The following is an 18899-nucleotide window of genomic DNA, read 5'->3' on the forward strand; positions in this document are numbered from 1 at the left end:
ATGGGCGCAGCGCAATTCCTTTTTGAACAGATAAAATGTATTTTTTATCTAATATATCATATAGATGATTTCACTAAACACTTGGCTCACAAGTGGAACAACTTCTAGTTATGGACTACTCAGTAGAGTCAGCAAGCGTAAGTTCTGGGACTGAATGATTTCATATAATAGCCTTATTCAGTTTAACAAACAAATGTGAATTTAAACAAATTTAGTTAAATTAATTTTAAAATAAATTCCAATAATAACTTTAAAACATTATTGCTTTATATAATGAAAATGAATAAACTCTCTTCTCATTGAAAGATGTATTGTAGTAAAATAAAATGTTCCACTAATTTGAAATTTAATCAGCATGTTCATATCTACTTCGTCATTCTTGCAGAGTAAAGATCTTTTCATACGCTGTAAAGATACAGACTAAAAACTAGCGCCGCCATCTTGGCATCAGAGTATTTCTACACTCAGTATGCAACTAGCCGTGGTAGATTGTGCATTGCACCATTGTACTTTGTATACAATTGAGTGTTGAAATGAGTGCTGCAATTGAAAATTCCGCCAGTTATGAAGTACAATCTGTGATAAGTTTTTTGTTGGGGAAAAATTACAAACTGATTGAAATTTATCGTCAGATTTGTAATGTGTACGGGAATGTCAAGTAATAATGAGTGAAAGCCGAGTGAGGCAGTGGTGCATTGATTTAAAAAATGGATGAATCGGATCTCATGATGAGCAATGCAATGGTAGGCCTTGTTTTATGAGTGATAAATTGGTGGTGGAAATCAATGAAACGATCTATAAAAGTCCTAATTTCACGATTAAGGAGCTGCATCACTCATTTCAACACTCCACTGTATGTATACAAAATGCAATAGGTGATGCACAATCTACTACAGCTGGTTGCTTTCTAGTGTAGGAACACTCTAACACAAAGATAGCACTAGTCCTGCCCATTGCCGCACCACGTCAAAACGTCTGTTACTTTCAGCCCTTGTCTGTTACTGTAGACAGCCCTTGTTTTCCACACTATCAGAGTTCAGATATTGTAGGTTGAGAAGTTGTTGGGAAGTTCATAGATTCAGTTTTATTCTTATACAAAATGGGAATGATCCGTTTTTAAACAGACTTTCAGCTGAATTGATTGATGTAATTTTTAGTCATTTAATGGCTTATAAATAAGAGTTTTGTAAAATGGTCCAGAACTCTTCAAACAATTTTGGTTTTACAACCTACCATAATGTGAACTTTTTAGGTAAGCATAATTTATTAGATCAATAAACTTCTAAACATTATCTAGGCATATCTTTTAATTTAAACATACAGTACTTTTATTTCATAAAGATTAGACAGTACATATTATACAGGGTGTCCCAGAATTTTCTAGCAATATTTTCAGATATTATTCCTATTACATTCAAATTTTCTGTGACTCAATAATTACCCGAATACCTGCCATTTTGTTTTTTCACTTAACTATTAAAATTTGGTATATACCTTTATAAACTAAATGTCTTAATTACAGACAAGCTTTATTTTCAAAATAGCGTGTTCTTAAGATTTTTAAGCATAAATATTTTAAAAACAATGTATGATTCAAAATCACAGTTACTATATTTTAGTTAGACAATTTATAAAGCCAATGATACCAAGTTTAAGAAAATCCGTTGAAAACTGAGGGAGTTTTAAAAACTGAGTATTTAACAATATCCACTTGTCATTATGTAACAGCAGTGTTTGTGAACCACAACAATCACTTGTTATATTTTTAGCTGCTCCTATCAGCTGATTATAATATTAAATTGTTGAAATGTAATAATATATACTTACTATTGCAGGATTTAGGTTTGCTTTGATAAAGACATAAGACAACAACACATTTTATAATCTGTAAAATAACTTTATTTACATAAACTTCTAATAAATTAAAAAGTGTTTTTGTATTATTACAGAGTACAATATAATTTCCAATTAAAAGAGTAATTTCTGCTGTGGGCTGAACAGTTTTAGTCCAGTATTCAAGAAGTCATGATCTTCAATATTTCCACAGCCACTTTGACTGCTCATCTGAACCATATCAGTACAGTTAGCCCAACATGTCTAAATTCAATTTTGTATTTTTCTAAAATAAAAATACTTTAAGGATTTATTAGCAGTCTTATTTAAATGAAGTTATTATTTTATAGATTTGAAAAATTGTTATTTTCCTATGTTTTAATAAATAGAAATAAAGTCATGCAACAGTTAACAATAATATGACCACAATTAAACATTTTAGTGTTATAATCAGCTGATTAGAGCAGCTAAAATTAAAACAGCTGATTGTGTGGCTTAAACTTGGTATCATTGAGTTTGTAATAAAAATTGTCTAAACTAAAATGTAGTAACTGTGGCTTTTTTATCATTTGTCGTTTTTGAGATATTTGTGCTTAATGATTTTAAGAAGCCACCAGTTTGAAAATAAAGCTTGTAAAAATTTATAAATTTTTATAATAGTTATATAAAAAAAAGACAAATGGCGGCTATTTGGGTAATTATTAAGGCTTTAGTCCAGGAATAATACCTGAAAAAATGGTAGAGAGTTCTTGTACACTCTGTATATGGGTTTCTAGTATTGTTTCAGTTGCATTTGACCCAAAATTAAATCTTCTATAACTCTTAACTGAAAACTTTTAGAGATATCAGGTTATGCCTTTGTTAAACCACTAATATTCTACAATTTAATTAAAACAATAGGTGTTTTTTAATGTTTGTTTCCTAAACATAACTATGCAGTCTTTGTAAAAAAAAATTATACTAACAGGAATGATAAAAAGTGTTGGATAGTTTTGATAGGATAGGAAGAGCAGGTTTACTTTTTACTAATTTGAAAGGTTCTCTTATCCTCTTTGACATAGAGATATTCAACTATAAATGTCTCTAGATGTCAATAAGAAGAGAAGTAATTGAAGATGCTATTATTGTTTGTGACCTTTATATTGTTAAATATAAATCCAACAATAATACAAACATGAAGCTACTGTATTGAACAATAATTGTAAGCACAATTTGTGAGTTATTTTTTATTTACTGAAAAAGATTATTTATTATAAATTATGTTTCAGTTCCACGTGATATAAAAGAGAGAGGACGGGATTTGGACAACGTTCTTACGCATTACATGAACTACGTCAAGCCTGCATTTGAAGATTTCTGTTTACCGGTATGACGGTTAATTCTTTTTTCTCAAATATTCTAGCAATAGCTGTAACTCATATTTTAAAATATATATTTTCATCACTGTCATTAGTTTTCAATTTTGGGTGTTTGTTGTCTTTAAAATTAACCATAAATTAAGAACTCAATGAATATGTATAAAAGTGGTTAAAATTCAAAATTGTAAGGTATTTATAGTTTTAGTGAATTACAATCACTAATTAAAATACACCATTTTGTAAATATTAACTTATTAACATTCAAAAGCATTTGGGTTCATTAAAATATTAAATTACCTTAATAAAAACAGAATTCTACAGCTAAAATTCTTAGTTCTTAGAATTACACGGGCTGTGTTATGATTAACATCTGTTTACACTGCCTCGAAACATTTCTTACACAATATAAAACACATGCTTATTTTTAGCAGTTTCAGTTTAACATCTGTTAACATTAAAGATGGCTCTCCGCAGTGAGGCCAACATATTTCAAGAATGTAATTATTTCTACACAGTGTGAACCAGAAAACTGAAATGTTATTCATAACACAAAAATTGTTAATCAGCTGCAAAACTCATTACTTGAGCTTATAGCCATTGTGTGATGAGACAGGTAGTAGCTGGAGATCTATGTTAGTTGCTTGGCACATTGAGTATAAGAGCTGCACAGCTTAGAGGTTTGGCATGATTTATCTTCATACAAGATCATCTGCACACAACCGGCCTACCAACAGTTGATGCAATATTCACACTCTCTTTATCTGATCAGCGCATGTACTAATGTCATCTTGACACCCCAATTCACTTAACAGTGAAGTTTGTGATTGCCTGTCTATGATGATCTGTTGTGATTCACATATCTTTTTCTGGTATGTTGTTATTATCTTTGGTAATGGATAATAAGTGGGTATTATTATTCAACACATAAGTACAATAAAACCTTTTTATAACAAAAGAGAACATACGGCCAGTTTCTTTACATACTCCCCAGGAGTTTTCTTGCAGGTCTTTATCTATGTCAGATCAATTTTCTGATTGAAACATGGTAGATAATTAATTATAGGACTTTCCACAAATAATGCTTTCAACATATAGTTGGATCAAGTGAAGTTTTTTTAATGAAAAAATATTTTGTAAAATTAGTAAAAAGGCTATTTTTATAACACAAAAAAGAAGTGTCAGCAATTTTCCAATTGAAAAATGTGCTGGGAAGGTTAATGCTCACAAAAATATCTATGTATATAAAGAAGGCACATGAAACAGAATGTGTGAGTATTGTCGGATGAAAAATTTTGGCAAGGAAATTAAAACTGCACACAATTTAATGATGTGTGTTTTTACAATCAGTAATATTTCTTTGGTCATATTCTTTGTCAGACGTACATATTCAACATCATGAGAATATATCATCAAACTTGTGGCAACTGTTTGGGAAAGATGATTGACCTGAACTAAACAAATGGCTGAAACTTTCGACCTATATAAATAGATATATCACATAAATTCAAATTAAAGTAATTGAGGCCAGGCTAATCTGTCTTGCACTCTGTGATTCAAGAAATCCAGTGCTTGATGAGAAATGTGATATATTCATTTAAGTGCAAGTAATTTTTTGCATTCAAACCTTGAATGACAATTATTTAGATATATGCATGGATTTCTTAATGCATTGCCTAACACTACCAAAATAAAACCCTTTTTACTATTGAAAAAATATCTTTTAGTTCTATTTGTCATAAATAAATAAATTTTTGTTTGATGGTGTGCACATTTTTTACTCAGAGCAGTTATCTCTAATTATGTGTTCAGTAGTTGAATTCAAATTATGAAATACAGTAACTGACAATAACATTTTAAAAATATTGTAAATGCCTTATTGTATCGTACCTAATTGTCTTACCAATTCAAACGGTAGAAAAATATTTTATTATTAACTGAAGGTATTGTGGGTGACTAAATTACGAATTAGATACTAAATATTGCAATCAAATGGGCGGAATAATGTATCTAGCATACTTTTTAAATCTAGTTTGTCAAAAGTATCTTATTTTTTTCATATTACAGCAGTTTTAATGTAACTTTTTGGAAAATTCTGTAACAAAATAAATGAAATAATGGTTCAACACCTAATTTTATTCTTATGTGACAAAACTAAGTGTTGTTTCAATACAGCAGAGTCAACACTATTTTCCTATGTAGAGTGTATTAAAAATTGTGTTGTGGTTTTCAGACAAAGAAATTTGCTGATGTTATCATCCCTCGAGGTGCAGACAACACTGGTAAGCTTGATATTTCGGTAACTGTAGGCAACTTAATACTAGTGGCATGGATATTGTTCTGTCATTGTCTGGTAAACATTTATCTAATTCACTGCCTTATATATCCTGCATGTCTGGTTCTATTTTAGTTGGTTAGCGTCGGTAATATTCTCTGAACATTAATTAAAGCATTCTACATGTTTTATTTTGTTATCATCGACTTATTTTCAATTAAATTAAGTTAGTTTGCATGTTAAAAATAGTAACATTTTTTTAGTTTTTAGCTTTGTTTCGGATTATATATTGAAACCTATAAATCTACTTAGTAATTTTGTGTTATATTTCATAGTTAATCTATACATTATTTTTGACAACAGTGGTAAGCAATTAAATCCATTATCATAAAATAATTTAATAATATCATAAATAATAATGTGTATGTATCACTTTTTTACATCAATAATAATTATAATAAAGTATGAATTTGAGTACACATCATATGAATCATACGCTGGTCTCAAACAGTTCATCAATTTTTGAGCTGTTTTGTTATAGTATCTCCTTAATATCCTCCTTATTTTATTGATTGTTCCCTGAATGTAAGGAAGATAGGCTAGTTTTCAAATAAGGAACACTTAGTAAGGTTGAGGAAAATTTTTTGAATAAGTAAAATCTGTTGGGCGAAAGTAAACTAAAAGTAACCAATATGTGGTGCACTACAAGTGTGCCTATTTGTTGAACTGAAATATGTGAAACTTAAGGTTATGTGGTGTTGTGCTACTACACAACTGCTCGTTGTGTTATTTTATGTTTTTATAGTAGGTATAAAAGCAATGTTATACTAGTTAATCAATTATAAAATACTAATGCAATTTAACAAGATAATATCTCCTCACCCTGATTGCATAGTTAAATAAAAACACCAATCAAATGTAACTGTATAAAAGTATCAGTATACCAACAAACTAAGCGTGTGCATAGCCGCTAATTGTAATAAGCGGGTATTTCTACTTAGAGCAACAGCTGACCCAATGAGAATGCACTCAGACTGACAAACAATATATTGAGTTATGACTGCAGCCAGGTGTTATGATAAGTCATGTTGCACATTGTGTCATACAAAAACACCAAAGAAACATTCCCATTCATTCTGACGGAATTTTGTCGAGCTAACATTAATATAATGGGTTGTTCTGGGATACTGTAATATATTTCTCTTACAGCATACAGAAGGTTAAATGTTTAAACTAAACTTTTGTCCTCAAAATTTATTTAAAGTGAAATGAAAACATTTAAAAATACTTTTAAATGTAAAAAACTAGTTAATTTTTTTAACTTTTCTTTATTAGTTCAAAATATTCTTTTGATAAGCTCATATTTTCTGTATAACATATCCTTCCATTCCGTTTATTACAACACTCTGTATAAAATTATATATTCTGTCAATACTTTGTTTTCTTGTTATTTATAAAAATTGTTTAATGTCTACTGTCTCATTTTTTCAATATACAAAAATCTGTTAATGGATTCATATAGATTGTTATAAATTCTTTTCTTATTATTTTAACTACATGTATTTGAGGTAGCAGTGAGTGACATCTCGACTGCAGTGGTTAACAAGGAGATACGTGCTTGTTTTCTTTTGGAAACCATGATACAGTTTTTTTTCACAGTACAGACTTACTAATGCTTTTTCTATCAATTTGACATGATTTGTATCAGAATACGTTATCTATAAAGTGTTAAAAATTACTTTTCTTGTAAGGAAGTATATCAATATCTTGTTACCTCTTTCCAAGCACTTTTTGTTTGTACTTTGTCTAAAATTTAACTTGTGTTGCAAGATATATAGCTGATGAACATTGCACTTCTGATTATTTATCTATTAGGCAGAATAAAGTTTAAAGCACTTGTTCAAAAAGGTTAACTTTAGAACTAGAGTCCAATTAAATTAATCAATTCAACATAGCGATGGTAAATTAATGTGAATTCATCATATTGTTCAATATAATTCAAATGTACCTTATAGTTGCATTGATTAGTTTGATATATTAAGCTTTTAGTCCAAAATTAAATTGTATTGTAGATTTTCAAATTGATGTATAGATGAGTTTAAGCTTCGATGAAAATGAAATTGATCACCCACCTTTCACCCAAAATCATAAGTTCTTTACCACAGTTTTTCTTTTTATTTAATTAATTTAAAAAATATAATTGAATTGGTAGCATTTGAAAACTATTAAAAGTGTAGGTTTTGGTGCTGAAACACTAGTTTATGAAGAAATTTAAGTTTGGAACTATGTCCAAAATTGTAGCCTAGCTTGTAACACCAGGCAAGTTCGTTGCAAAAGGACGATGGAGTAAGTCTTTTATCAATATTTAAACAACAATACTCAACACATTGACCTTTGTCAGTTAGGTAACTATGTGATGGGTGTATAGGACACATTGTGGGATCGCTCTTAAGATGTATAGACAGCTATGTTTCTGCTTTAATTATCGTTTGTGTACAATCAAATGTTTGATTTAATTGCGTGATTACATTATTTTATTGGAGAGAATACTCAATCATTCTATTATACTCAATTTTGGAATCCTTCATTTTTGCAGAATTGTTTCAAAATGGTTGGATGAAAACAGCTCATTGCTAGGCATAACATAGAGTTCTATATTATTATTATTATACAACTTGGATACTTTCACACTGTAATGAAACTTTACAGAGCTTGTTTGGCTTGCAGATATATTCCACAAGCCAGCCATCTATAAAAAGTGGGCTTTATTCTGAAGAGGGGTTGTGCTGACAACTCTAATTCGAAATCTTTTTGTCCCATCAGTATATCATTGTTTCTCTTCAAGTATATCAAGACTGGTGGAGAGTTATTTAAGAAAAGGAAGTCCTTTTAGGCACTACTTTTTATCGAAACCAATATGCATATTAGCCTGGCAAGTCCTGTGACACTTGTACACTAACTGCTGAGCAGACTCAGGTGAGCCTGGCAGTCGCACTATGCACCTTTCTCGATATTGAATGGGCATTTGACAATACGTAATACAGAGCCTTGATTCATGGGGTACAGAGGTAAAATGTTGAGCCAAGCATTTGCAAATGGATCAACTTTGTTCCATACATGTTACAGGTACATTGCATGATAAACCTGTGGTTATTGCTCCAGTTAAGGGTTGTTCACAAGGTGTTGTCTTGTCACCTTTACTGTAGAACCTTGTGATCGATGATCTGTTAGAAGACTTGATGTGAGCGGGTATCCACTCCCAGGACTATGTTGATGACATAGTTTTGGTGGTACAAGGAAAGTACTGCAACGTTGTTGCCAACATCTTGAAAGCTGGTTTTCTTTGTATACACACGTGGTGTCTTATAGAGAGACTTGGAATAAATACTGCAATAATAGTTATAGTTCCCTATAAACCTCATCCTGAAGCTTGGTTTTACTTGGCTTGCTGTCTCAGAGTCTGTCAAATATTCAGGGCTGATCCTAGATTGCAAACTGACATGGAATTAACACCTGAATAATATACTCACAAGGCAAGATGGGCCCTCATGATTTCCAAACGCTTTGTTGGCACGCATTGGGGCATAAAACTGCACAAGGCCCATTGGCTATACTATGTGATCCTAAGACTCCAAGTAACCTATGGCTAACTAGTCTGATGGACAAAAGCGTAAGCCACAGTCAAAGACAAGCTTATCAGCTTACAAAGACTGATTTGAATAACAAGAGCTTTAAGAAGCAGCCCTACAGCTTCACTTAAAGCTGTTCTTCTAGAACTTCTACCACTAGACGTACAAGTCATGGTGGAATCATGTAAATCCACGTATTGAATGATTGTTTGCCATTGGAAGGCAAACACGATCAGTACAAGCCACTGCACTATTGTCAAAGCATTATGTTATGCAATATTACATATGATATCAGACACTATGGACAAAAGAGTCTAAATGTAGCAAGCTCTTTATCGTAACCATCGATCCCAGGAAGACTGAAAAAGAAAGAAGAGAATGAAGTTAGTTGAAGGTGATCTAGTTTGGTACACAGATGGCTCCTTGATGAAGGTAGACTGGCTATGGGAGCTTGGAGTTAATCCCATAGAACAGCTTTCAGCGAAAGTCTGGGAGAGCATTGCAGTTAATACGCTATTCTAGTTTATTGACTAGAAATTACATCATCAATGGATAGTGATACTATCTAATAGCCAGGCCACTCTTACGGTCCTTAATTTAACAGAATTTATTTCAAGGCTGGTATAGGAATGCTTGATGACTATCCGTTCTAGCTAATCATAATTCAGTACATCTCAAGCTGGCTTCTTGAACATGCCGGTTTTTCAGGTCAATGAACTTGTTGACAATTGCAATGGTTTAAAGAAGTACTTTCTTCGACCTGCACCGGCATGTGGTATAAGCGAGTCAACTGCCTACCAATAATCACCTCAGGGAATACTCACCTCAGCTGTCCACTAATATCACAGTATTAAATCTATACTTGATACTGGCTGGATTTAGCAATATGCCCAGTAATTTCAGATATTTATACTGAATACATTTGGTGAGAAAAGATATTCCCAGATACAAATATTCTTCCATAGCCTACCTAGCTATTAGGAAATGGTTCATAAATAAGAACTGTCATTGATGGCAGAGTTTCTCTGCGTAAATCATTTGGCAAGAAGCTCATTAGATGGGCTAACAACTTCACATTCACAAAGCTATAAAAAGTCTTATATAGGTAATTTCCCTTATTACTGGATACGGTTAAATCAGACAACACTTGCACACCTTAGGACTCGGTACTGAAGACCCTAAGTTTAGACTATGAAACGAGTCGAAGGAGATATTATGTTTGACTGTGTGAGTCTTGATGTTAGAGAAGAACCCTATTTTATTTGGAATCTCACAGCTAGATGATAGTTTCAATGTCAGCATTGGGCAGGAGCTCTTGGATCTCGTTGAAGGTACAGGGGGGTAGGTAGGCCCTACTATCGGAAATTGGGGTGCACAATAAGTTTAGATTGACATGTGCGGATCTAAAAGTCCTCCATTCCCCCTCTTTAATCTGTCTTAATGCCATAAATAAAGAAGTTACTTTTATAATTCTTTACATGTCATTGTGAATAATTTCTTATACAAATTCATTAATGTTAACTAATTTTCCTTCATTATTTATGGTTAAAACCCATCTCTTGTTTTTTTGTAATATATAAAACTCCATTTATTTGCTGTATTAATAATTATTTTACATGATGCATTTATTTTTTTCAAATGGTGGTTTTGCATAACTTTCTATTCTGAATCTATTATGAAGTTTACAATGCTACTATTATTCTATTTATTAATATTAAACACAATCTAAAGGCAATACAATTTTATTAATCATAGTTTTGGGTTAAGTGTAAGTAATACACGTTACATTTTCTCAACTGAGATTCAGAAGTGATTTGATATCTCCTGTTTCATTTGAAACATTGTGTCTATTTATTGTGTACACTTAATGCAGCTCTTGTATAGAATTGATTACTACAGCAATTATTTAATATCAACTTTAAGTAAACACGATTTGATGAAATTTAAGATTATATGTTTATATATATTCCCATAGTCTATATTTGCAACATTACTGTTACATTTGGGTATATTCAGTAACGGATGCTGTACTTCGTCACCGTTTACCATTTTAGAACCAGTAGACTCAAGTTGATAAATTTTGACAATCTTTAGATAATAATCCTGTAACATATCATTATCTTAAATGTTATTCTCAGCAGTTGTTTTGGTAAGAGCAACTTATTAGATATTATTTATACTCAAAATATTTCCTAGACACTTGGCACTTGCATGTTTTCAATGTTTTATATACTGTAGGTACTTGTCAGATACACACTGAGCAATACAAACTTAAATCTGTTAATTTTACTGTGTTATATGGAAATCTAAAACAGCAACTTCCTTGTCACCAAGAATTATTTGGAGCACTAAATTTTCAGTTTGTAAATTTAGTACCATTTGTAAAAAAAACAAATTGTGATTACTTGCCATCACTTGAGACAATTTTACTAGCTGTCTTACAATAAAACTAGGATAAATAACATTTTAAACATAATTATTATTAAGGATTGAACTATTAATTGGCTTAGCATTATATGAAATTATAATATATTAATAAGTCAGTGCAACATAAACATAAATATGATTTTACAATATGGTATTAGGCATGGTAATGTTGGTAAATTTTATTTATATATACGTAGCAAAAAATGCTACAATGTAAACTACAGCTAGACACTCAGTATATCAAAACACACCAAAAAAGTTTATCTACAATGTAGACCTAATTAAATGCTCCATATACCCACCACTTAACTACTCCTTAACTTCTTATTGGGACCCACGACACTCAATAAAGACACACATCCTCCATTGTTGGGCCTACACAGTTTTTACCATTTAGTTTTTTAATTGTATATTTAAAAAAAAACAATTGTTTTTTAGTTTAAATATGTTAAAAGTCTTGTAAGTTAATTTTTTTGTACAAAGTTTGTTTTTTTTAAGTCTGATTTAATGTTCTTTAAATATGTTATTTAGTTATATAAGGAACAAAAGTATCAAGCTTTGTGAAATAAAAGAAATACTTTTTAGAGAGAAAAAGCAAGTTATGCTGTTTCAGATCAGTATTAACCCTGGAACTGGCGGTCATATTTCTCTCAGTGGCGGAGTGTTTTTAGTACTACGTACATTGCCTTATATTTATTTTATTATTACATGTTTACTATAAAGTACCTATGTCATATTATATGTTTTTTTATTTAGCATTGTTCAAGGAACATTTTTCACATAAAATAATAAAAAATAAAAAAAATTATCCTTACACTACCTCTTCATGAAAAAAAAAATTTATAAAAAAGAAAAGTTAGTTCAAAGTTTTTGACTTGTAAAATTGCTCTTGTTTGTGATATCCAAAATCCAAAATATAAAAAAGAAAGAGCATTTAATTCTGAGTAAAAACAAAACAAAACCTAGTTTATAAGGTATACTATTTTTACATGTGGTAAACGATACAAAAATCATACACTGACATTCAAAAGTGCTACTTACCAAAAAAAGTAAGAATTTCAAATCTCACTTGGAATTGTACAATCTTGTAACTTTTAGTTCATATTAATTTTATCTTACAATATTGGATAACAAGCTAACTTTACTGAAGCACAAAAAAACTATTTACAAAAAATTATTTACACAAGTATCATAATTTATGAAGTACAAAAACTCTTCAGCCGTTATCTTCATCATGGGTCTTCCTTTTAGCACCTCGCTTGTCTGGCCTCCAGAAGTGCTCTAATTTGTGGTAACAGTTCTGATGGATGCCACTGTTGCAGCCTGGGCACCAATAAGTCGATTTCTTCCTTATATTTGCTTCCAAGCACACTACACATAGTCTGTTGTTTTCATTGGGTAGCTTAGCAAGGGAGTGAGCAGAATCACCAGCAGGACCTGGAGTGAGGTCTGTTAGAGGCAATGTGTTTTGTTCTTCTATCAAGCTTTTTACAATACTACACATAAAGTTTCGCCTACTCATGGGCTTGTAAGTGTTATTTTGATACAAAACATATGCGTCAAACAAAGCCATGTCAGTTAGATTGTAAAAAATCTTTTTCCAAAATTTTTTTGTTGGACGGTCACAAGTTGCGTGATAAATACACTTATCTTTGTTGTCTACGCCCCCCATGTACCGATTATATTTATCAATAAGAACTGGTTTAAGACCTTCCTTACCACTACGGCTTCGTACAATTTTGTCTTCTGCATGGCAACCGGTAGTTAGACAGTACACGGGTTTTCTTGTTTTCTTCTCACAGAATCCAACAAGAAGCATCTCACCACTTCGAACATAGATGCTTTCTCTGGGCTGTAACTTTTTTGTGGTCAAAGTTGGTGGTAAACCCTTAGACCTTTTATTTATAGTTCCAGTTAGATATGTCTCCTTCTCTAATAATTTTTGGGCCAAAGGTATTTTAGTGTACCAATTGTCGGTGAACAGATGGTATCCCTTGTCCAGAAGCTGAGATTTGTTTAGTAATTCTAAAATAACTTTCTGAGTGAAAGGAGAGTCACCATCTGACAAAAAATCTTTGCCATCGTACAACTCAACATGAAGAACATAAGATGTCTTTCTATCGCAAACTTCAAACTTCTTTATTCCAAAACGGGAATGTCTCTTATTTGGCATATATTGGATAAATGTGCAACGATTTTTCATCCCTATCATTGATTCATCTATGCATATTTGTTGGTCCGGAATAAAATGCTTGTGGAAGGCTACATTCATTGCATCATAAAATGGCCGCACTTTGTGCCAAGGGTCATAGCCTGGAGTGTTTTTTTCAGCAGCTGGTCCTGAATTTAGGTGGAACATTGACCAAATGAGCTGGAATTTTCTGAGAGACATCATGTCAGAGTAAAATCTAGTGTGCTGGTATGGGTCTGTGTCCCAATAATCAACAATGTTGTTTCGAAAGCTCAAACCCATATTTATAATCATAGCTATCACTTTTATTATTTCAGATACACTTACGTCAAGCCAGTTCTGTAACCTACTGTATCTCCTCCAACGACCAGATCTTTGTTTTTTGTTAATTTGTTCATGAGCATAAATGTTTGTGTGCCTGACAATCATTTCCCACACAGATCTGGTAAAAAACAAATAAAAATAGTGCAAAGGAGAATCATTTCTGGGTGGACAGTTTTTTATTCCAAGTGTAGAAGCTCTCACTTTAAATTCAATATTTTTTTCATTTTCAGGTGGAGTAATTATATTCCAATTAAGGTTATTAGATTGTTGATTTCTAGCAGTAAGCCTAGGTCTTGGTACAGATGTACTAGGACCAGCAACATTGTCTGCTGTAGGTAGGCCTAACAGGTCAGATTGTTCATTTTGGTTTACCACTTCATCTGTGTCAGAGTCGGAATTCTCGGCAATTTCTTGTAGATCAGGAACATACTCTTCATCACTTTCTGAAGAGAAGTCAAACAGTGAAGAATCGTCATTACTATGTTCTAATTGAATGTCTAAATCTGAATCCTCATCGTTGCTTATTTCATGTTCAACTAGTTCTCGAATGTCACTTGAACGATCGCGGAAATTACGATCCATTACGTAAACACGCACAAAAAACTTACTATTACTGAGTCATATACACAACCATCATTACAACAAACTCAAGCAAATAATAATCCATACAGAACACCACGTAGCTGACGACATAACAATAGCCGAATGAACCAGTTGACTCATCGCTGCGCGTGCAGCTGGCGCAGTATGCGGTAGAATGTAAACAAACAGTTCAGAGATTATAAAACGCATGGACGTGTAACGAAACGATAAAATTATTTATTAGTGTATTATTTACATAAATTGAACCTTCCTCTTTCGATTGGTATCAATACCGATACTCTTTGATCGTGTTTTAAGTACGTAATATCGAGAAATAAAAGACATGTTAAAACGCCCGATATCGGGCGCTGCCAACTAGGATGTGACTAAAACGCCCGATATCGGGCGTTTGCCAGTTCCAGGGTTAAATAGATTTGGGAGGGAAAAAAGTCCTACATAAATTGAATGGAAAGTGATTTAAAATTAGTATATAATTGTGGCACAATTTAATACGTTGAGTTCCATGGATGTATTTTTCATGTTTGTCATTGAGCTCCATAAGAATCACTGGTGATTCTAAGTAATCATTGCAGTCAACACCATCGACACCCTTTGTTAATGTAAAAAAGTCACTGAAGACCATCTAATGAAAATAATGTTTGCTCCAGCAGCATGTTTCTGTGTTGTACCTAAGTGGATTCTCTCTGATGACATGCCTATTTATACCAACAGTAAAATAAGAGTAAGCTAAAAGCAAGAGATATATAAATGATTACACTGTTTACCAGGTGTTTTGTTGGAGGGCATAAAACATCTCAGTTTCAAGTGTAAATCAGCTGTAAGTACAGCATTATCAGTGATACACATGGACCTTGCATAATCATATGCCCATAAGTATCACCGGTGATCACTAATTTTTATTCAAAACATTCTACAACCAATCCTAAATCAAATGCACTAACATAGAGGTAAAAATATAATCTGTATAAGCTGTGCAACTATGGGCTTGGTGGAATACCCATGGGACTCAACAAGTTAAACATTATAGTTTAATATTTTCTGGCAAACATTAAACTTGTATAGTTTAAACAAAACAAATAAAAAATAGCCTAATAAATTATTTGAACTGTACAAAGATTCATCAATGATTTTGATTAGGATTTTGAGTTACTTTCCTCCATTGCGAGCAAAATGTAATATTTTTCACCACCCAGCTTATAATAAATTATGGACCAAGTTATTAAAACTAAAACTGTGAACTGTTGTTATATTTAATTTCACTTTCCAGTCAGAATGTTATAGGTAGAGTTGTATCCATGCTAGAGATTACTGGGTAACACACTTGAGAGCTGGCTAAGTTGGTGAGAGAATTTGCCTGTAAAACTCTGTTTTAAGTGAATCTAGTGATAAGCCAGAATACTTCACAGACCTACAAACAGTTTTTAACTCTGGAAGAATCAAAATTACAATAAGCTTGTCTATGTTTGAATCAATTACCATCCAACCAGAATGTCTACTACTAGGTGAGGTGGCATAGTCCAGTCTGATGTTGGTTGCTATGTGTTGGAGATTGCTGCACATGTGATAGAAAAAGCTCCCAAAGAACACATCATGGTAGTTTAAATCATCATAATGCTAATATTTTATTTGGTGGTGACGACTTATCCGAGGTTGGCGAAACTGGCACAACAGCAGTTGTTCAACACTGGTGAGGAGTGATGTGGTCTCTGTAATAGGTGATGAACTGTGTTATTGAAATTCAGGTAGTGAGGGTTTTCCTGCATTAAGTGGATCGCACATTACAGAGAGGTGATGGTCAAATAGAAGTACACCCTGTACCGTGACAAGGAAGGCATGGTGTATAATTAATGTGCAACGCATGATAGATATTGGAGAGACTGACGTGAACTTAATATCTTCAAAGGAATGAAAAGACAGAGGGTTGATAGCGAAACCTAAGTATGCCTAGTACTCTGATAAGGCTAGTGTATGCCTTGAGACTGGTGAAACCCAGGATTATTGATAAAACAAAATATGCCCAGTGGTGTGACAAGGCTGCTACTTATGCCACCCTGAGATTGGTGAAACAAAGGTTTGATAGTGAAATTGAAAAATGTTTAGTAGTGAAACAAGTTTGGTGTGTGTTTAATGTCACCTTGAGATGGTGAAAAAGAGGATTGATAACAATTCTGAATATGCTTAGTGTTCCCTTGACATTTGGAATGTAGAGACAATCTGACAAAATTGATACACTTATAAATAATTCTGCTAGCCAGCCAGCATATTAATGTTTCGAGGCTGGTTAAACATATGATTGCTTTGTAACTGTCCTTTAATGTAATGATGCAAAAAGATTTGTTGTCTATTAGAATAGCAATATATTATCATTTATAAAATAAAAATAAAAAAGTTCAATTTCTAGGATTGAGCAAAAGCTAGTAGAAATTTTACACAATATTAAAAGATGTAAAAACTTTTCACTTTTCAGGAATGACTGTTGATTATGTTATTTTCTTTACCATTTCATATTTGGCTTGTGATATAATACAGGCTAGACTGTTTGTACCATTCTAACTGTTTACTGCATTTTACAAAGTGTGAATTTATTTGAAAAACTTCTTTAAAAATTAAAACAATATGTTTAATATTAATTTTAGAATGATTATTTTAAGCAGGGCTCAAAAATTAAAACAATATGTTTAATATTAATTTTAGAATGATTATTTTAAGCAGGGCTCCTACGCATAATGTAGATAAATAACAAGTTTCAGTCACAGATTGTGAAGAAATTTGTTAGAAACGTATTTCTTCTTGTATATGTAACTTAAATATGTAGGATACGTAATTAGAATGGATGAAATGATGCTGTTAATGGGTGATTGTGTTGGTTTGGGTTGCAGTTGCAATAGATCTGATAGTGCATCACATCTGGGACATTTTGCACGGGTCAGCTTCAAGCCAACACAAGCTCCTGACCCAGCGACGAGCCAGTTCAGGCTCTGATACTCTGAGTCGTTAGACATTCACAGCAAGTGGTTACTATAAGCTCACGCACATACAGTAGATCTTACTAACTTAGACTCTAACTACAGGGTAACACTTCATGGTGTTTTATACAGTATTTATTTACTATAACGGTCAATTATTTTGCACTGAGATCATTTTGATAACTGCATAACTTTTATTTTGTATTAGTTAAGGTGACTTTCTAGTCCATCTAGAATTTGATCTGTATTTCATAAAGAGTTTCATGTTTTTTATTTATACTGTACTTACATTGTATGCTGAGAGTAGTGTTTTATATACATTCCTGGCCGAGCATTTAATACACTTTTCAATCAATGGACTGAAATCTGAATACTATTATATGAAGATAACTGAAATACAAATTTTATATACTGAAAAGAACTGTGTTAATTTATTTATACCTGTAGCTGATTCAATATTTATTGAATTTCTTATGAAATGTTGTTAAAACATTGCATTACAATGTAGGTTTTAATGTACGATTACTCATTTACAAGAATGAGGAGCACTGCAGTGTGATAAAAAAGTAATATTTTTGTTGCTTAGTTAAGTATAAATATGTCCCTTTGTAACTGGAAGAGTTACATAAACATTTTCACAAAATGTTTATGCCTCTATTTTAAGATCCAAACAAGTATATACACAATAAAATCTACATTACAGAGAGTTTATCAATAGATTTTTAAAAATAAATTCTGGGTTTTCTGTATATCTAGTTTTACCTAAACTGTTTATTTTACTTTATTATTTTGTTTTTTAAAGAGGGAAAGATATAAGAGACTCCGCACGTAGTCCTAAAAGAGCCTTTGCGCCTCCCTTATTTAAGTTATAGCCCTCAGAATATGAGGTTTTTACAGAAGCCTAGAAGATTTGTTGTCTGATATCCTTTAAGCTGAGGAGATAAGCTTCTAGGAACTTTTTTCTGGTTTTGCAGGTGTGAGAAAAGTTACATTTTCCGCTGATTATTCTGCTTCTCCACAGAATGTGCATTCATCAGTCTGGCATAGAGAATCACCTTTATCAGATGTTTTTTAAGAAGACCATGTCCTGTCAGCATTCCCAGTACTAGTTATATATCCTCCTTGCTTAGATCTTGGAGTCATAACCATCCTTTTACGTATGGTGAGATAAACATTTTTGATTGCCTGAGTCCTGAGGCCTTTCTCCAAGTTTCGATTCGAATCCTCTTTTTTCCAATCAGTTACTGGAGCTTTACTGTAGGAGAAGGCTTCTCCAGAACTTGGCTCTGACAATAC

General features: G+C 32.3%; 1 protein-coding gene across 2 annotated transcripts in view; it reads left to right on the forward strand.

Annotated features, from left to right (window-relative positions):
• Positions 1-18899, forward strand: part of LOC124360141 (uridine-cytidine kinase) — a 60036-nt gene that overhangs the window by 18707 nt on the left and 22430 nt on the right. The window contains exons 5-7 of one of the 2 annotated variants that reach the window (XM_046813492.1): positions 3102-3199; positions 5422-5470; positions 17517-18021. In XM_046813492.1, coding sequence (XP_046669448.1) covers positions 3102-3199; positions 5422-5470; positions 17517-17635 — 266 coding nt within the window. In that variant the 3' untranslated portion in view covers positions 17636-18021. Of the gene's footprint in view, positions 1-3101; positions 3200-5421; positions 5471-17516; positions 18022-18899 lie in introns of those variants that run through there. The other variant, XM_046813493.1, reaches the window with a different exon arrangement.

Source organism: Homalodisca vitripennis, chromosome 4 (genome assembly GCF_021130785.1).
Source record: "Homalodisca vitripennis isolate AUS2020 chromosome 4, UT_GWSS_2.1, whole genome shotgun sequence".
Classification (NCBI taxonomy): Eukaryota; Metazoa; Arthropoda; class Insecta; order Hemiptera; family Cicadellidae; genus Homalodisca; species Homalodisca vitripennis.